We start from the raw sequence: 20,131 nt of genomic DNA, 5'->3' as shown, positions 1-20,131 counted from the left end.
CCCTGCTTATAATGGGGCTTCAGTCCTGCCTGAGATCTGCCAGTTGCTAAGATCAGGCTGTTTGTGGTGTGAAGGTGACCTTCACATTTATGATTGGGAGCGAGGCCTGTTTCCCCATTCATGTGCTGAAAACCAATACCTACTTAATTTAAAAATTCCCAAATAAAATCTGCTCCTGAATATTCTAAATGAAAAGCTCAGACACACAGTGCACTGACTGAATAACTGACTGACTGAGCAACATGTGGTTCTTGTAAAACACTTGGCCACCGGCCGAGCGACGGAACTAACAGCCGAGCAAGCGCAAATGGAAACCTGGCATCTCTCTCGCTGCTCGGAGATCAGTGTTAACCCCATCAGGCCCTGGCCCCAGCACACCTGTCTCCTGGCTCTGGACACCCGGGTCGCGGCCTCAGGAGTTTGGGGAGGTGGGAATTTTGGGGCAGGGTCTAGGCACAGCCACATTGACTGAGGAGTGGATAATGGCACGTGTTAGTGTGAGGCACCAGCATCTCGGCTTCACACCTCTGCTGTGTACTGCTGAGGGCTGCTCTACTTAATTTCACATGCAGCTAAAGACTGGAGACTTTCACCCTGTCAGTCAGCACCGGGTTCTTGAGGGGAAAGATCAGTGAAAAAGTCAGTCTGTCACACTCTCTTCTCTGGATCAGAAAGCTGTATGTTCTAACCCCACATCAGGACTTGGAGCTCAGTCTAGGCTGCACTCCAGGCAAGGAGAGATACCGTTCCAGACAGACAGAGAGAGATACAGACCCAGAGAGGCAGAGAGAAATACAGTCCCAGAGATACAGAGAGATTATAGACCCAGAGAGACACCGAGAGATACAGAAGACAGAGAGAGATGCAGTCCCAGAGAGAAATACAGACCCAAAGAGACATCAAGAGATAGACCCGGAGACGGAGAGTTACAGACCCAGAGAGAGAAAGAAATACAGAGATACACAGAGGTAAGCATTCTGAGAAACACAGGCAGGCGGATGGAGGGAGACAGTGAAGGTTGAATTACAACGTGTGATATGTGCATTACTCAAGAGTTGGGGCCACATCCTGCCGCCTGGCTAGATTGAGTTATGAAACAGTCCCCTCAGCGCGAGTAAGTGCCAGCCCAGTAATCCTCTCCTCACCGCTCACTCTCTAATCCCTGCAGAACTACAGCTCCAGCCAAACACACCTTTGTAAAGCTGCGAGTATTTCCACTTTGGTACAGGCTGGAGCCGGGGATAACTCCCGGCCAGATACCAGGACCTCCCCGGGCACCACTTACACTTACTGCCTGGGGTCAAACTGCAGGGTCTCGGAGATAGCAAAAAGAGACCTGGGACACCAACTGCTGACCTGATTCCCTCTCGCTCTCTGTAAGCTGTCTGTCAGTGAGGAGAAACATACAGAGCAGAAGATCCGGGGATCTCACACTGGCCTCGTGGCGGGGACCCATATCAACCTGTCCACTCCCTCCACTCAGCAGGCTCCATCCAGCTCCACGTCACCCACCCGGCCTGCCACAACATCAGAAGTCAGGTCTTCAGCCTCTCTGACTCCATTCTTTGGAATTCCATCCCACAGTCCCTTCATCTCGTCCCCTCACTTGCCTCCTTCAAGGCACGTCTCAAGACCCTCGACTTCAACCACGCCTTCAGCCATCCTCCTACCCTTACTCTCCCTGCCCTCCACCCCTTCCAACCCAACTCCTTGCTCCGGTCCAAATCCTGACTGTCCAGCGCCTTGGGACATGCTCCCGATATATAATGTAATTTGTTGTTGTCTCCTCTGTCATCCACCTTAGTGGGACTTCACTCGCATGAGTCGAATCCTATTTAACCCCCAGACAGCATTTCATCTCATTCAATGGCTTTTCCTCTCGCTCCCACCCGGTCACCTGTGCGGTACCCCAACGATCCATCCTTGGCCCTCTTCTCTTCCTCATCCATATGCTCCCTCTCGGTGATGTCTTCCACAGACGTGAGGTAAGCTTCCTCATGTATGTGGATGACACTCAACTCTACTTCTCCTCTTCCAACTACGTCTCCCAGTCCACTGTCAGTTTTTCTGACAGATATCAAGGCCTGGATGAGCACAAACTTCCTATAGTTGAACGTTGACAAGATGGAAGCCATACACTTGGGCTCCCGGCTACGTCTTCTCCTGCAGTTCGGACCTCCTTACCTTACCCGATCTCTCCCTAAAACTCACCGAACCCGTGAGCAACTTAGGGTCAGGTTCGACCCCCAGCTGTCCTTCATACCCCACAACAGGACCACTTTCCTCCACCTCTGCCACATTTCCTGCCCACCTCCATCCATACCTCACTCCATAAGCTGCTGAAACCCTCGTCCACGCCTTTGTCACTTCCTGCCTTGCCTATTGAAACACCTTCCTCGCGGGTCTCCCCTGCTCCACTATTAACTCATTCAAAACTCCGCGCCCACATTCTCACCCAAACTAAACTCTGTACCTCCGATACCCCAGTCCTTGTCAAACTCCATTGGCTCCCAGTCACAGAGCGGATCGATTTCAAGATCCTCACTCTTGCATTTAAATCCCTTCACGCCTTGACAGCCCCCCCCACCCCCCACTCTCTCTCTCTCTCTCTCCCCAACCTGCTCTCTCCCTACACTACTCCCTGCTGCCTCCACTTGATTGGCTCCAGCGCCTCCTTGTCCCCCAGACACTTTCAGCCACTACGCCCCAAAGCTGTGGTACTCTCTCCTCAATCCCTTCGCTTTGCCCCTTCTCTCCCCATTTCAGGTCGCACTTGAAGACCTTCCTCTTCGACCAAACCTACGGTCACCTTCCCCCTCCCCCTGGCTCAGCATCGGGCTCCGCCACTGTTAAGCTCCGAGACACCATCCGACATGAAGGGCGCAATATAAACACAAGTTGTTGTTGCTGCTGATGGCTGAAGCCCAATGTGTCCAGCGTGAGATCAGGAACACACAGCCTGGGGATAATAATAATAATAATAATAATAATCCTTGCATTTGATATAGCGCTTTTCACGTCGGGAGGACGTCCCAAAGCGCTTCACAGAACACACTGTAAAGTGAATTGACTGTATATTTATGGGCGAACGCGGCAGCCAATTGCGCACAGCAATGTCCCACAAACAGTCGTAGATTGAAAATGACCAATTTATTATTGTTTTTGGTTTTTGGAGGGATTATTATTAGGCTCTGTGTGGAGTAAGGAAACTTGCCCAAGGTTTCGCCCTGACCTGCCTGGAAATGAACTCAGGTCTCTCGCTTGCAAAGCGAGTGCTCTAACCACTGAGCTACAGGCCTCCACCTGTGTAGATTCTACCATGTACCTTATTCACTGAGTAAGCAGCTTACAAGACCATTTCAAAGTGTGTTGATATGGCTGTTAATGATACAGCAGTAACTGCTAAGGCCAGAAGGGTATTAATGTCTATAATGCTCTGGTAGATCAAAGTCAAGAATGTATCTACTGAATGATTTGATCTGCAGTGACGTGATGAAATTAGAATCCGTGACTGAGTCTTTTTGGATAGTGTCCATATTTCAGTCTATGTTGACTAAGTAATCTGGACACTGACTAAGTGTCTTGGACAGTGACTAAGTCATTTGGGAGCTATTGCACTGTTCACCTCTGCTTTGCTTGCAGTACTGGGGGAGAGCAGCATGGTCAAGTCAGCGTTAGTCATGTCCCTGTTGGAAGAGAGTCTCCCCATGTCCAGGCTAAGAATCCTCCAGATAATTGCTCATTCACTACATGGCTGTGTGTGGGACATGGTTAATAATAATGATAATAATACTTGCATTTGATGTAGCGCCTTATCACGTCTTCAAGAGGTTTCAAAGCGCTTCACAGAATATACTGTAAAGTGTAGTCACTGTGTATTCTGTGGGCGAAACTCTCCCACAAAGTGAGACTTGTGGGCAAAAAAGTTGTGTTGCCCTATAACAAGTGTCCCGACCCTTTTTTGTCTGTGAAGCACTTTGAGACATTTCAACATTCCCTAACGCTGCATCAAGTTCATGGATTCTAATTTCATTGTACAAGATTAGATCAGTAATTCTATAGCATTTTATCACATCAAAATGTTTCAAAATTGGCTACAACCTGGAATAATGTGGGTGAAACAAGGAGAATGGTTACACTGCCAAAGGAGCCCTCGCCGCCTTCCCCTGTATATGGGCTTTATCTGAGCAGGGCTGATCTGCTCACAAAAACATTGCATGACGGATTGAAACAGCTTCATCGGAAACTGGACCCACTGAAGTGAACAGTGCAGCACCCCGGGAGAGATCACCGGCAGGGGTTGGGGGGCTAGAGTAGAGCGCTCCAACAAGGGAAGAGAGTGAGTGCAGACAGAGAGAGAGAGAGAGAGAGCGGAGGGACAGAGAGAAGGCGGAGGGAGAGAGTGAGAACGGATGGTGAGACAGAGTGTGAGCCTCTCAGCCCCGAGGCTCTGGAACTCCATCCCCCAGTGCCTTCGCCGCTTCCTCCCTTTCCTCCTTCAAGGCCGATCTCAAGACCTTTCTCTTTGACTGTGCCTTCAGCTCCCCTCTCGACTCTCTACCCCTTCCTCGCTCCCTCCCTTCCCTCCCCTCACCCTGACCATTCCCCCCCTCCTCGCTCCCTCCCTTCTCTCCCCACACCCTGACCATTCCCCCCCTCCTCGCTCCCTCCCTTCCCTCCCCTCACCCTGACCATTTCCCTCCTGCTCGGTTGCTGACCCAACTGTCCAGTGCCTTGGGACGTCCTCCCGACGTGAAAGGCGCTCTATAAATGAAATCTTGTTGTTGTTGTTGAGCAGATGGAGAGGGAGAGAGTGAGCGGATGGAGAGAGAGAGAGTGTGGATGGAGAGAGTGCGAATGGCAAGAGTGAGAGAGCGGATGGAGAGAGAGAGAGAGAGAGAGAGAGCAGATGGAGAGCGCGGATGGAGAGAGAGAGCGGATGGAAAGAGAGCGGATGGAGAGAGAGCGGATGGAGAGAGAGAGCGCGGATGGAGAGAGAGAGCGCGGATGGAAAGAGAGCGCGGATGGAGAGACAGAGTGTGAGCGGATGGAGAGAGAGAGAGAGTGAGCGAATGGCGAGAGAGAGAGCGCGGATGGAGATAGAGCGAATGGCGAGAGAGAGAGTGCGGATGGAGAGAGAGCAGATGGAGAGAGAGAGAGAGAGCGCGGATGGAGAGAGCGCGGATGGAGGGAGGGACACAGTGTGAGCAGGCAGGGCGGGTCCTATGGAGCGGTACCTTGTGTTGCTGGAGGTGCTGCCGCAGACGGCTGATGCTGTTGGTCAGGAGGCTGGGATCCTGGTCCAGTCTGTCGCGGCCGCAGTCACACAAGGCGGCCAGTCCCTGCACCAGCTGCTCGCAGTGCCCTCTAGCGGCCAGGACGAGTGCCAGACCCTCTCGCCGGGCAGCCAGCTCCACACACACCCTGGCCAGCTCCTCCTTCAACACACACACAAGCTGCCATCACACCCTCTCTTCACACCCAGGAGAGCCAGCGAAGGCTGCCCCATCTTCTGCACATAACATCCACATAACAGAGGGGTGGGCGCCGAGGGGTGGGGGCCAGTGCCCGAGGTGGCGGTGGGGGGGGGGTGACGAGCGCTGGTCATGTGCCATCAGTACCTGCAGTTTGCTGATGTCCTGCCCCAGCGTGGAGCCCAGCAGCACATGGCTGGCCTCCCCGCTCAGTGCCAGCAGCTCCTCCTCCTGTGGCTCCAGCAACAGCTCCAGGTCAGCAACCACCTGCAGCCAATAGCCAACATCAGCCAACGTGGGCAGAGCAACCAGCGCCCACCCCCCACCCTCTGCCACCAACCCCCCACCCTTTCACAAACACCATCTCCCCCACCCACCCCTCATACCCGCCCCTCACACCCATCCTCTCCCCCACCCGCCCCTCACACCCACCCTCTTATAACCGCTTCACACTCCATACAGTGAACACTGAGCCGGGTGCAGCTGCTGGTTAGTTCTTAAGTGGGAGCAGGGGGCAGGATTACAGTGGTTAGGGTTAGTTACCTGTAGCTGCTCGGCAGGGCTCCAGCCACTCGCCTCCTGCAGCCGTTGCCGCTGACGGCACTTTGTCTCCATTAACAAGGCCCGTGCCTGCCCCAGCCTCGCCTGCGGAGTTACAGAGCCACACCATGGTACACGAGGGGTTAAAGACATGCTGAGCCATGCGGCGGGTCTCAGCTGATCACTGCCCGCCTGGCACGTCTAACATTCACTAAAGATACGGGACCAGCCATTCGGCACGGCATTCCAGCTGCCTGGAACACCACACGGACTCCATGGAACTCAAAAACAGATGGGCATCCAGACGGTGTTCCAGAGGCAGCCATGAGCCGGTGGGATTTGCCGGTTCCCTGTGTGTGGTAAATCTGACAGAGGTTATAACAACAACAACTTGCATTTATATAGCGTCCCCTCACGCAGGGCAGCGACCCAGAGCTTGAGTTACAGGAAAAGGGGTTACGGTGTTGTTTGTGGAGTCCTGTAGTTCAGTGGTTAGAGCGCTCGCCTTGCGAGAGGACCCGGGTTCAATTCCCGGGCAGGGGAAAACCGTAGATAAGTTTCCTTATTCCACAAACCTCTGTTTACCTAGCAGTCATTGGGAAACTGGTTGTTAGTCGATTGGCGGATCACTTTCCAGGGGCAATAATCCCTCAAATAATAAAAACAATATTTTGGTCAATCAATCTGTAACTCAATCCACAACTGTTGGTGGGACGCTGCTGTACGCAATTGGCTGCCGAGTTTCACCCACAAATATACAGTCAATTCACTTTACAGTGTATCCTGTGAAGTGCTTTGAGACATCTAGAAGATGTGATAAGGCACTGTATCAAATGCAAAGATTATTATTATAGGACAGGGATACAGGACAGGAATCAGCATTTCATGGAACATTCATGGAATTAAAACCTGGCATGCAAGTCCAAGGGAGCCGTGCAGTGGGGGAACGCGTGGGACAGATACATGTAGCTGTGGGTGGGGACAGATACCTGTAGCTGTGGGTGGGGACAGATACCTGTAGCTGTGAGTTGTGGGTGGCTCTGGCCCGCAGAGACTGACACCTGGTCTGCAGGATGGAGTGGAGTCGCTGTAGCCTCCTGTGCAGGCTGGCCAGGTAGAGGGATGGCGGCCCTTGGTTCCGCACTGACAGTAGCTCCCTGGTCCTCTCCAGCTCACAGCACAGGCTGCCCAGCACCGGCACCTCGCTCTGCAACACACAACACACAGGGTAACAGCGAGGCCTATCCATCACCCTCCTAGACTAACCCCCTAACACCTGGAATAATGCCCAGCCTCCAACTCACTCCCAGGGGTTTTATTCTGTATGTTTCTCCCGGCCCCCTCCCCTCGCCACACCCACCCCCACGCCCTGAGAACCTGTAACTCACTCCCAGGGGATTTCCATGCGTAGGTGGGAGAATACATGGAAACCTCAGTTGGGTTTGGAAACTCTTAAGCACTGTGATGGATTTCCGCACATGTCAGACACTCAGCTGAGCAAACAAACTCCCAGGGGGCGAGTCATTTAGCATATAATAGCCTGTAATTCGCCCCCGGGGGTTGTTATTCTATATAAAACTCTCTTCCCCCCCTGAACCCCATGATTAGATTTGAAGGTGGGGGTGGGGGTTCACCTCCTGATATGACAGTTGTGCTTCTGTCTCCTGAACAGACATCACAGAGCTGGAGCTCAGGGCCTCCTCTGCCCCCTCCAGCCATCGGTTCACCCTGAGCATCACACACTGCAGGTCTCTCTCCATCAGCAGCTCCACAGCCTCACCCTGACCAGCACCAGCCTGGAGCAGAGAGCACACAACAAGTTACATTTACCCAGGCCTTTCACATAGGGGAGGGTGACTGTATCTGGGGGAGGGTGTGAGCTGTACCTGGTGGGTGGTGCGTGACTGTACCTGGGGTGGGGGTGTGACTGTACTTAGGGAGGAGCTATGACTGTACCTGGCGGAGGGTGTGTGAGCTGTACCTGGGGGAGGTGGTGTGACTGTACCTGGGGGAGGTGGTGTGACTGTACCTGGGGCAGGGCTTGTGTCTGTACCTGGAAAAGAGGGTGTGATTATACCTGGGGGAGGGGGTGGGTGTGATTATACCTGGGAGAGGGGGTGGGTGTGACTATACCTGGGAAGGGTGTGCAACTCTACCTGGGGGAGGTGTGTGAATGAACCTGGGGAAGGGTGTGTGACTGTACCTGGGGGGGGGTATATGACTGTACCAAGGGGAGAGTCTGTGACTGTAGATGGGGGAGGTAGCTGTGAGCTGGTACCTGGGGGAGGATTTGTGACTGTACCTGGAAGGGGTGTGTGACTGTATCTGGGGGAGGGGGTGTCAACTGTACCTGGGGGAGGGGGGTGCGTGACTATACCTGGAGAAAGGGGTGTGAAAGTACCTAGGGGAGGTGTATGACTGTACCTGGGGGAGGGCATGTGAGTGTACATGGGGGAAGGGGTGTGACTGTGCCAGGGAAGGGTGTGTGACTGTACCCGGGGGAGGCGGTGTGACTGTACCCGGGGGAGGCGGTGTGACTGTACCCGGGGGAGGCGGTGTGACTGTACCCGGGGGAGGCGGTGTGACTGTACCCGGGGGAGGCGGTGTGACTGTACCCGGGGGAGGCGGTGTGACTGTACCCGGGGGATGGGTTGTGAGCTGTTCCTGGGGGAGGTGTGGGACTGCACCTGGGGAAGGGGTGTCAATGTACCTGGGGGAGGGCATGTGACTGTACCTGGGGGAGGGCTGTGACTGTACCTGGGGGAGGGCTTGTGACTGTACCTGGGGGAGGGCTTGTGACTGTACCTGGGGGAGGGCTTGTGACTGTACCTGGGGGAGGGCTTGTGACTGTACCTGGGGGAGGGCTTGTGACTGTACCTGGGGGAGGGCTTGTGACTGTACCTGGGGGAGGTGGTGTGACTGTACCTGGGGGAGGTGGTGTGACTGTACCTGGATGAGTGTGTGTGACTGTACCTGGATGAGTGTGTGTGACTGTACCTGGCGGAGGTGTCTGACTGTACCCTGGGGAGTGTCAGTGACTGTACCTGGGGGAGGTGTGTGAGCTGCCTGAGCCACCCCCGCAGTTCCTCCTGTGCTGGGGCCGTTGCTGTCCTCACTCTCCACACATTGGGCTCACGGTCCGTCACAGTAACCTGCAACACACAGACTCGCAACACACAGTGACCTCAACAGCTCCCGCTGCACTCTCCCTGTGCATCACCCCAAATGACCCTCCCCTGGCTGCCCCTCCGCCCAACACGCCCTTCCCCCTGTGCTGCCCCTCCCAACCCTGACCTGTCCGCCCCCCCCGGCCAGACACAGATCCACTGGAGAGAATCACTGGGGAAAACTTTCATCCTCGTTGAAGATTATTAGGAAAGAGGGAGTTGTTCATCTCATGGCTGTTTGCGGGACATTCCTGGGTTCCAAGTGGGTAAAGTTGGGCCCCGGACAGCAGTTCCCTGGGAGGTTCCAGCACCGATCGAACACACAAATGAAACCCACCACAGGCTGCCCTCCCCCCCCACCCCTCCCCGACACCCACCACAGGCTGCCCTCCCCCCCCACCCCTCCCCGACACCCACCACAGGCTGCCCTCCCCCCCCACCCCTCCCCGACACCCACCACAGGCTGCCCCCCCCCCCACCCCTCCCCCGACACCCACCACAGGCTGCCCTCCCCCCCCACCCCTCCCCGACACCCACCACAGGCTGCCCTCCCCCCCCACCCCTCCCCGACACCCACCACAGGCTGCCCTCCCCCCCCCACCCCTCCCTGACACCCACCACAGGCTGCCCTCCCCACCTCTCCCCTCCCTGACACCCACCACAGGGCTGCCCTCCCCACCTCTCCCCTCCCTGACACCCCATGGGCTGCCCTCCCTCCCCCCCACCTCTCCCCTCCCTGACACCCCATGGGCTGCCCTCCCCTCCCCACCCCTCCCCTCCCTGACACCCCATGGGCTGCCCTCCCCACCTCTCCCCTCCCTGACACCCCATGGGCTGCCCTCCCTCCCCCCCACCTCTCCCCTCCCTGACACCCCATGGGCTGCCCCCCCCCTCTGGCTGGCAGAGGAACAGACGTGATGTTACACTGACCTGCAACTTGTGATCTGGTAGCACAGAATCTTCCAGGAGCTTGAGTCTGGCCACCGATGCTCTGTGCATTCGCTGCCAGTTCAGGGCCAACTGCTCAGGGCTCTGGGCCCCAGTGGTCAGCACGTCCCACCTCAGCAACACTTCATCTACAGGACCACAGACCCTCCCGGACTCCCTGCAACACATACAACGTTCAACTGGAAACACTCCAACCCACTGGGTCAGCTCCCACCTGTCCCCACATGCTGAGATCAGCCACTATGCATGTGTGGAGCTGAGGATAAAGTAGAGAGCTCCAGTGGGGGAGCGAGCCCCAGCACAGACACCATGGGGAGAGAGAGAGAGCAGGGAATGGAGTTAGAGTAGAGAGTCCCAGCACAGACACCATGGGGAGAGAGAGAGAGCAGGGAATGGGGTTAGAGTAGAGAGCTCCAGCACAGACACCATGGGGAGAGAGAGAGAGCAGGGAATGGGGTTAGAGTAGAGAGCTCCAGCACAGACACCATGGGAGAGAGGGAGCAGGGAATGGGGTTAGAGTAGAGAGCTCCAGTGGGGGAGCGAGCCCCAGCACAGACACGATGGGAGAGAGAGAGCAGGGAATGGGGTTAGAGTAGAGAGCTCCAGTGGGGGTTCGAGCCCCAGCACAGACACCATGGGGAGAGAGCAGGAATGGGGTTAGAGTAGAGAGCTCCAGTGGGGAGCGAGCCCCAGCACAGACACCATGGGGAGAGAGAGAGAGCAGGGAATGGAGTTAGAGTAGAGAGCTCCAGTGGGGGTGCGAGCCCCAGCACAGACACCATGGGCGGATTGGATCCCTCCTTTGTTGTAAACTCTGATCCATTCCCAGATCTGGGAGCTGATATTTCCCACAGATGTGCCATTAATTGGGGTGAGAGCCCAGAGCACTTGTAACTGTAAAGCGCTCTGAGACGCTGTCCGGCGCGGAGGGCGCTACATAAATCCAAGTTGTTGTTGTAACCTCACAGGAGCAATGCAAGCCTTCCCGTTCACTCAAACCCACCACATCCTTGCCTAACCATTCTGAAGCCTGTAAGTTTCCCGTCCGGATCAGCCATGATCGTACAGAACAGCGGAACAGGCTCGAGGGACTGAATGGCCTACTCCTGTTTCCATGTTTCTTCTCTGAGTTGGTTTGGGCGACAGCCAGTCAGTCAGTGTGGCAATACGGCTCGAAACCCACCCGTACCCACTTTGAAACCCGCCACCCTGCGTGACTCCCTACCCCCAGGCGCCCCCCATGCTCCCTGACCCCCCGGCCCGCCTCACTGCCCTCTGCCCGCCTGCCGGTGGTGGCCACAGTTACTTTTGACAGGATTACACAGCGCTGGACCTGCCAACCCCAGGAGCAGTTCAGTGTGAGACGTATGGGTGTTACACCGCTTCAGAATACCTTTCTATTTCCTGCCCGGTGTCACTCTCCTCCATTTCCCATCCACGGTCGTGCTCTCCAGTTCCCTGTCCGGGGTCACGCTCCAGCGTTCCCTGTCCGGGGTCACGCTCCAGCGTTCCCTGTCCGGGGTCACGCTCCAGCGTTCCCTGTCCGGGGTCACGCTCCAGCGTTCCCTGTCCGGGGTCACGCTCCAGCGTTCCCTTCCGGGTCACGCTCCAGCGTTCCCTGTCCGGGGTCACGCTCCAGCGTTCCCTGTCCGGGTCACGCTCCAGCGTTCCCTGTCCGGGGTCACGCTCCAGTGCTTCCTGTCCGGGTCACGCTCCAGCGTTCCCTGTCCGGGGTCACTCCGGGGTCGCGCTCCAGCGTTCCCTGTCCGGGGTCACGCTCCAGCGTTCCCTGTCCGGGGTCACTCTCCAGTGCTTCCTGTCCCGGGTCACTCTCTAGTGCTTCCTGTCCGGGGTCACTCTCCAGTGCTTCCTGTCCGGGGTCACGCTCCAGCGTTCCCTGTCCGGGGTCACTCTCCAGTGCTTCCGGTCCCGGGTCATTCTCCAGCGTTTCCTGTCCGGGGTCGCGCTCCAGCGTTTCCTGTCCGGGGTCGCGCTCCAGCGTTTCCTGTCCGGGGTCGCGCTCCAGCGTTCCCTGTCCGGGGTCACAGTCCAGCGTTCCCTGTCCGGGGTCGCGCTCCGGCGTTCCCTGTCCGGGGTCGCGCTCCAGTGCTTCCTGTCCGGGGTCACGCTCCAGCGTTCCCTGTCCGGGGTCACTCTCCAGTGCTTCCTGTCTGGGGTCATGCTCCAGCGTTCCCTGTCTGGGGTCACGCTCCAGCGTTCCCTGTCTGGGGTCGCGCTCCAGCGTTCCCTGTCCGGGGTCACGCTCCAGCGTTCCCTGTCCGGGGTCACTCTCCAGTGCTTCCTGTCCCGGGTCACTCTCCAGCGCTTCCTGTCCGGGGTCACGCTCCAGCGTTCCCTGTCCGGGGTCAAGCTCCAGCGTTCCCTGTCCGGGGTCACGCTCCAGTGCTTCCTGTCCGGGGTCACTCTCCAGTGCTTCCTGTCCGGGGTCACTCTCCAGTGCTTCCTGTCCGGGGTCACGCTCCAGTGCTTCCTGTCCGGGGTCACTCTCCAGTGCTTCCTGTCCGGGGTCACGCTCCAGCGTTCCCTGTCCGGGGTCACTCTGCAGTGCTTCCTGTCCCGGGTCATTCTCCAGCGTTTCCTGTCCGGGGTCGCGCTCCAGCGTTCCCTGTCCGGGGTCACTCTCCAGTGCTTCCTGTCCGGGGTCACGCTCCAGCGTTCCCTGTCCGGGGTCACTCTCCAGTGCTTCCTGTCCGGGGTCACGCTCCAGCGTTCCCTGTCCGGGGTCACTCTCCAGTGCTTCCTGTCCGGGGTCACTCTCCAGTGCTTCCTGTCCGGGGTCACGCTCCAGCGTTCCCTGTCCGGGGTCACGCTCCAGCGTTCCCTGTCCGGGGTCACGCTCCAGCGTTCCCTGTCCGGGGTCACGCTCCAGCGTTCCCTGTCCGGGGTCACTCTCCAGTGCTTCCTGTCCGGGGTCACGCTCCAGCGTTCCCTGTCCGGGGTCACTCTCCAGTGCTTCCTGTCCGGGGTCACTCTCCAGTGCTTCCTGTCCGGGGTCACGCTCCAGCGTTCCCTGTCCGGGGTCACGCTCCAGCGTTCCCTGTCCGGGGTCACGCTCCAGCGTTCCCTGTCCGGGGTCACTCTCCAGTGCTTCCTGTCCGGGGTCACTCTCCAGTGCTTCCTGTCCGGGGTCACGCTCCAGCGTTCCCTGTCCGGGGTCACGCTCCAGCGTTCCCCGTCCGGGGTCACGCTCCAGCGTTTCCTGTCCGGGGTCGCGCTCCAGTGTTTCCTGTCCGGGGTCACAGTTCAGTGCTTCCTGTCCGGGGTCGCGCTCCAGCGTTCCCTGTCCGGGGTCGCGCTCCCGTGTTTCCTGTTCGGGGTCACTCTCCAGTGCTTCCTGTCCGGGGTCACGCTCCAGTGTTCCCTGTCCGGGGTCGCGCTCCAGCGTTTCCTGTCCGGGGTCACGCTCCAGCGTTTCCTGTCCCGGGTCAGGCTCCAGTGCTTCCTGTCCGGGGTCGCGCTCTAGTGCTTCCTGTCCGGGGTCGTGCTCTAGTGCTTCCTGTCCGGGGTCACAGTTCAGTGCTTCCTGTCCGGGGTCACTCTCCAGCGCTTCCTGTCCGGGGTCACTCTCCAGGGTTCCCTGTCCGGGGTCACGCTCCAGCGTTCCCTGTCCGGGGTCGCGCTCCAGCGTTTCCTGTCCGGGGTCGCGCTCCCGTGTTTCCTGTTCGGCGTCATGCTCCGGTGTTCCCTGTCCGGGGTCGCGCTCCGGTGTTCCCTGTCCGGGGTCACGCTCCAGCGTTTCCTGTCCGGGGTCGCGCTCCGGTGTTCCCTGTCCGGGGTCACGCTCCAGCGTTTCCTGTCCGGGGTCACTCTCCAGCGTTTCCTGTCCGGGGTCGCGCTCCAGTGCTTCCTGTCCGGGGTCGCGCTCCAGCGTTCCCTGTCCGGGGTCGCGCTCCAGCGTTCCCTGTCCGGGGTCGCGCTCCAGCGTTTCCTGTCCGGGGTCGCGCTCCCGTGTTTCCTGTTCGGCGTCACGCTCCGGTGTTCCCTGTCCGGGGTCACGCTCCAGCGTTTCCTGTCCGGGGTCACTCTCCAGCGTTCCCTGTCCGGGGTCGCGCTCCAGTGCTTCCTGTCCGGGGTCGCGCTCCAGCGTTCCCTGTCCGGGGTCGCGCTCCAGCGTTCCCTGTCCGGGGTCGCGCTCCAGCGTTCCCTGTCCGGGGTCGCGCTCCAGCGTTCCCTGTCCGGGGTCACTCTCCAGCGTTCCCTGTCCGGGGTCACTCTCCAGCGTTCCCTGTCCGGGGTCGCGCTCCAGCGTTTCCGCTCCGCAGTGGGTGATGGCTTGGATCAGATCAGTTTGTTCGATGATCTCGGGTTCCTGCAAAATACACCGCGAGAGAGAGCGTTACACTGACCGTGACAGCGACGGCCGTGGAGAGTGTACCCCCCCCTCGCCCCCCCCCCCCCGGCGGGTACCGCACCTCGTGCAGTGTGGTCTGCAGGCGGACGAGGCTGGTCTTTATGGTGCTCAGCCGTGTGTGAAGAGCCTCCACCTCGTGTCGTGCAGCTGTGCCGACCTGCGCTCCGCTCACCACCTGACACACCTTCTCCTCAATCTCCAGCAGCAAACTCTGTGTGTGAGAGCAACAGTGTGTGTGAGAGTGAATGACAGACAGACAGAGTGTGTAGGAACGCGAGGGTGTGAGAGTGAGAATGTGAGAAAAAGTGGAAGAATAAGTGCGTGAATGAGTGAGAGTGGGAGCGGAAATCTCAGGAATTACAACTAAGCAGAAAACATTCTTATAGTGCCGGTAACTTCAAAATGACTCAAAGTGCCTGAAAGTGATTTGCCATCAAATCGAGTGACTACGCCACTGATTTGTGTAGTGACTAACTCACACCAACAAGGCAGCGCTCCCCAGTCCCACAGTGAGTGGAAGTCTGCACTGTCGGGACAGGGCGTTCTGTGGCTTAGCCTCGGTTTGTGGGACCTTTGCGGTGTATCACTTGGCTGACAAGTTGACAGACAGGAATTCTGTGTGAAGCGCTTAAAGAGATGTTTGGATGTTAAAGGCACCGGATCAAATGGGATGATTCTTATTATTATTATCATAGCCTCCACTCATAGGCTCCAAAGAGGCAAGCAGTCAGCTGGAGAGAGAGACGGAGAGAGACTGAGAGGCAGACAGAGAGAGTGAGAGAGACGGAGAGAGACAGAGAGGCAGAGAGACAGACAGAGAGAGCGAGAGAGAGACACAGAGAGGCAGACAGAGAGCGAGAGAGACGGAGAGAGACTGAGAGGCAGAGAGACAGACAGAGAGAGCGAGAGAGAGACACAGAGAGGCAGACAGAGAGAGCGAGAGAGACGGAGAGAGACTGAGAGGCAGACAGAGAGAGCGAGAGAGAGACGGAGAGACACAGAGAGGCAGAGAGACAGACAGAGAGAGCGAGAGAGACGGAGAGAGACTGGAGAGGCAGAGAGACAGAGAGGCAGGCGGAGAGACAGAGAGGCAGACAGAGAGAGCGAGAGAGAGACAGAGAGACACAGAGAGGCAGAGAGACAGGCGGAGAGAGACAGAGAGGCAGACAGAGAGAGAGAGAGAGAGACGGAGAAACACAGAGAGGCAGAGAGACAGAGAGGCAGACAGAGAGAGCGAGAGAGAGAGAGAGAGAGACGGAGAGACACAGAGAGGCAGAGAGGCAGGCGGATAGAGAGGCAGGCGGAGAGAGACAGAGAGGCAGACAGACAGAGAGAGAGAGAGACAGAGAGGCAGACAGACAGAGAGGCAGGTGGAGAGAGAGGCAGGCGGAGAGGGACAGAGAGGCAGACAGAGAGAGCGAGAGAGAGAGAGAGAGACGGAGAGACACAGAGAGGCAGAGAGACAGAGAAGAGAGGCAGACAGAGAGAGATGGAGATAGAGAGAGTCAGAGACAGAAAGAGATAGAGACACAGCCAGCCAGCCAGCCAGGCGGAGACGCAATGTTCTGACATGTGTTTTTACCGTTGGCGCAGGCCCTCCCCCACCCCAGGTGAATATTCTGCACCTAAAAACAAGGCTGTAAATAGCCGGGATGTCGCCCTGCATTTTATCCGGCTGATTAGCTTTGGGCTGGTTGCTCTGTGAGGGAGGCAGAGCTGCTTCAGGCCCAGACGCTCAGTAATTGAATCAGTACATTGTGTTCCTTGTCTCATTCATTAAAGTTCCTGCATTTTCCCCGAATCCATTACCCTCAGTGCTGCCGTCTCCAGAGCATATTAAATGGCTTTCATTATGGTTTGTTTTTAAAAGCTACTTCATGATATTACATCCTCTTGGTTCATGTGCCAGCGATAGGGGTAGGAGCGACCAGTGCTTGATACAGCCCCGCTAGTGAACACAGCCTGGCACCCACCCACACACCCCGAGCCCCAGACACAACAACAAATTACATTTGTCTACCACCTTTCACGCAGGGAGGTCATCCCAAGGCACTCACTTCCCAGCCCGAGACACACACACAGCTTAAACCCACCGGCTAAAGTGATATCTAGTTTTTCCTTAAGCTTTCCAGCGCTGCAAAAGAAAGTAGACATAGAGCAGACACTAGAGAGAGACAGAACAGACGATAGGGGGAAAGACAGACAGAAATACAAAGTGTGTGTGTGCGAGAGATGAGACACAGACAAACTGATAGACACAGACAGAGTGAGAGAGAGACAGACGGAGTGAAAGAGAGAGAGACAGAGAGAGAAGCGATTATGGTCTGGGACAGGTAGCACGAGTTTACAGGAACCAGAGAGAGTTGTTATTACCAGACACCCTGACCCTATTACAGGAGAGAGCTGTACCTGGAACTCCTTTCCCCATTCCATGTGCACTTGCACACTTGCCAGCTCACACTAGGTTTACACGCCGCTGCTGTGAGAAGACGCCGGCGGAGTTTCTGTGCGGTTCCAATCGGGGCCGGCGCTGGGCTCCCAGACTCCGTGTCGCTGTCTCCTCTGAACCTGACCTCAGGGCCTCGAACTGACTGACTGTGTCTGTGTATTTACCTGTGTGTGTGGTGTGTGTGTGTGTGTGTCAGGCACCTGCTGAACCAGTTTGTTCAAATTATTAACTCAGGGTCTATGCTCCGCAGCACAGCCCAGCACAGGAGGGAGGGAGGGAGCAAGGCTGCCCACAGCCAGGGGACCGCAGGTGCCTGTCAGCAGCCCGCCTGCCCGCCTGCCCGCCCGCCTGCCCACCAGCCGCCCACAGGCCCACACGCTCGCTGCCCGGAGCAGGAGGTGTGGCCCAGGTGCTGATACCACACACCAATGGGATTCCCAGCGTCTGGATTACGAGGGCTCGGCTGACAGGTGCTGTGACCTTTGGCAGGCAGTCAACACCTGAGTTCCCGCCTCGGCTCAGACAGACAGACACACATATACACACACAACGCAGACAGACAGACAGGGGATCACTCCCCCCCACCCCCCCCCCCCCGGCCTCTTACATGCCCCACTCCACCCCCGGCCACTCACAGATGCCGTTAGGTGTTTGCGGGCGGGTGAGGTCAGATGCTGCGCTGAGAGAATGTGACGGGTACCTGTGGGGGGGCTGGGGAGCTGCCACCTTCCTCTTTCTCCTCCTCCTCCTCCTCCTCCCGCTCCAGGACACAGTAAAGACCCACATTAGAGCTCAGCACAGGGTCCAGGGCCTGGTATGACATCTATAACAATAATCCTCCCTTTAATCTAATATTAATCATAGAATCATAGGATTATACAGTACAGAAGGAGGCCATTCGGCCCATCGTGTCTGTGCCACTCGTTTAAAAGAGCTTCCAATTAATCCCACTCCCCCGCGCTCTCCCCGTAGCCCTGCAAACTTGTCCTCCCATTAATCTAACAATAATTCTCATATTGGTTGCTTCCCACCCACTGCACCAACTCCCATCCTCCCGCTCAAACCATCTCAAATCCACTCTCTTCCTCCCCAGGCTTCATCATCTGCCCCATCACCTGGGCCCCACTCTCCCCCCATCCACAGCCCCCCTCTCCCCCATCCCACCCCCCACCCTGCCCCCCACTCCCCTCCCTGCCCCCCACTTCCGCCCACCCCATACACTGTAGCTCACCACTGGAGCCGGCCCCTGGCTGATGCTCAGCTCTGGGATATGGGAGGGGCAGACGTCAGGGTCCTCGCCATTCAGCGTTTGCTGTTTACTCAACAGCAGCAGCTCCCGGTGCTTCAGCACAATGTCCAGCTCCTCCCCAGCAGCACCTTCCTGAAGGCAGGAACACACAGCATTACACGCAGCTCCCTCTGCACTGGCCCTGACTGGCCCAGGTCAGGGTTAGAGACACAGTAAAGCTCCTCTACACTGTGCGTCCACACTCCCAGGTCAGGGTTAGAGACACAGTAACGCTCCCTCTACACTGTGCGTCCACACTCCCAGGTCAGGGTTAGAGACACAGTAAAGCTACACTGTCCGTCCACAATCCCAGGTCAATGCCAGCGCTTCCACAGTAGTCCCACTATAAGCCACACCACTGAGATCGGTAAATGCAGAGAATCTCACCTTAGTTCCAGAGGTGAAAAGGCAGAAGTTCCCAAATTCAGTCCATCAGGCCACCATTGCCATCTCTATAATACTGGCCCAGGTCAGGGGTAGAAACACAGTAAAGCTCCCTCTACACTGTCCGTCCACACTCCCAGGTCAGGGTTAGAGACACAGTAAAGCTCCTCTACACTGTGTGTCCACACTCCCAGGTCAGGGTTAGAGACACAGTAAAGCTCCCTCTACACTGTGCGTCCATACTCCCAGGTCAGTGACAGTGACGGGTTAGAGACACAGTAAAGCTGAATGCGTGTGCAGTTTTCTCACCTGCTGTAGTCTTTCTATTTTTCTGTCATACTCTTGTAAATTTGCTGACAGTGACTGGAAAACAAAATAAAGAGGTTTAAGGCGGGACGTGAGGTGAATGAGGCGAGGTGATGGGGAGGGAGGGGAACGGGTGATGGCTGAGTTACACACCTCCAGGACTCTGCTCTGCTGGGCTGTCACCTCCTGCAGTGCTTCCAGGTCCCCAGAGATATCCCGAACTTGGACGAACACAGCAATAGTGGAAATGATATGTTGAGGAAGCCCCAACGAGGCTCGACACTGCTCCATTTCCTCAACAATCTGCCTCATCTCCTCCACGTTCTCCAGAATAATCTGCAACAGCAAACAGGGGGTCACCATCTTACTCACCCTCCCACAAGCTCTCCACTATAATCCCAACCATCGTGTCTGTGCTGGTGCTCGCTCACCCACTGGAGCTCTTTCCAGGTTTCAATCACAAAAACGATAAACACCCACTTTTCCTGAGAAAAATAATGCAGCCGTGATTGTTATCGAGGGCAGTTACTGGGGCAAGAATCATCACATGAAGTCCTCCTGTTACTGCTTGTACTCAGTGGGGATAGTCCCTCTCTAATCACCTAATGAAATCTACTCTTGTATTGGAAACCTCAATCAGATTCCTTTAACAGTCTCTGGCGTGAGGACACCATGCCAGCCGGGCAGGGCTGGCCGGGGGGCTGTGAGCGGTGCTGGGCTGACCTCTCACCTGTGTGTTCAGGAGGTGCTCAGACACAGGCGTGTCAAACAGATCGGTAGCAGAGAGGATGGCGCGCACTTTGGAAATCTTTTTCTCAATGATTTTCACTTCGGCCTCGACAGCCTCGATCTCCTACAGCAATGGAAAAGGCAGTTATCAGAGCAGCCAACAGCTCGGGGGGCATTCAGGGGAGGGGAAATGCTCGGGGGGGAGGGGAAATGCTCGGGGGGGGAGGGGAAATGCTCGGGGGGGAGGGGAAATGCTTGGGGGGGGGAGGGAAATGCTCGGGGGGGGAGGGGAATGCTCGGGGGGGAGGGGAATGCTCGGGGGGGAGGGGAATGCTCGGGGGGGAGGGAATGCTCGGGGGGAGGGGAATGCTCGGGGGAGGGGAATGCTCGGGGGGAGGGGAATGCTCGGGGGGAGGGAATGCTCGGGGGAGGGAGGGGAATGCTCGGGGGAGGGAGGGGAATGCTCGGGGGGGA

The 20,131-nt window shown here is 57.2% G+C and overlaps 1 protein-coding gene across 1 annotated transcript in view; it reads right to left on the bottom strand.

Annotated features, from left to right (window-relative positions):
- The window catches only part of LOC103189754 (nesprin-2), a 39,641-nt gene that overhangs the window by 19,142 nt on the left and 368 nt on the right, over positions 1–20,131 (bottom strand). The window contains exons 3-16 of the mRNA XM_042338156.1: positions 19,659–19,781; positions 19,082–19,264; positions 18,932–18,985; positions 18,182–18,331; positions 17,651–17,773; positions 14,563–14,712; positions 11,868–14,459; positions 11,523–11,800; positions 10,112–10,286; positions 9,059–9,166; positions 7,649–7,810; positions 7,030–7,221; positions 5,622–5,741; positions 5,238–5,438 (exon numbers count right to left, since the gene is read on the bottom strand). Coding sequence (XP_042194090.1) covers positions 5,238–5,438; positions 5,622–5,741; positions 7,030–7,221; positions 7,649–7,810; positions 9,059–9,166; positions 10,112–10,286; positions 11,523–11,800; positions 11,868–14,459; positions 14,563–14,712; positions 17,651–17,773; positions 18,182–18,331; positions 18,932–18,985; positions 19,082–19,264; positions 19,659–19,781 — 4,611 coding nt within the window. The remainder of the gene's footprint in view (positions 1–5,237; positions 5,439–5,621; positions 5,742–7,029; positions 7,222–7,648; positions 7,811–9,058; positions 9,167–10,111; positions 10,287–11,522; positions 11,801–11,867; positions 14,460–14,562; positions 14,713–17,650; positions 17,774–18,181; positions 18,332–18,931; positions 18,986–19,081; positions 19,265–19,658; positions 19,782–20,131) is intronic.

The sequence above is a fragment of the Callorhinchus milii genome, unplaced genomic scaffold (assembly GCF_018977255.1).
Source record: "Callorhinchus milii isolate IMCB2004 unplaced genomic scaffold, IMCB_Cmil_1.0 Scaffold9, whole genome shotgun sequence".
NCBI lineage: Eukaryota > Metazoa > Chordata > Chondrichthyes > Chimaeriformes > Callorhinchidae > Callorhinchus > Callorhinchus milii.
This window is presented reverse-complemented; position numbering and strand designations above follow the sequence as displayed.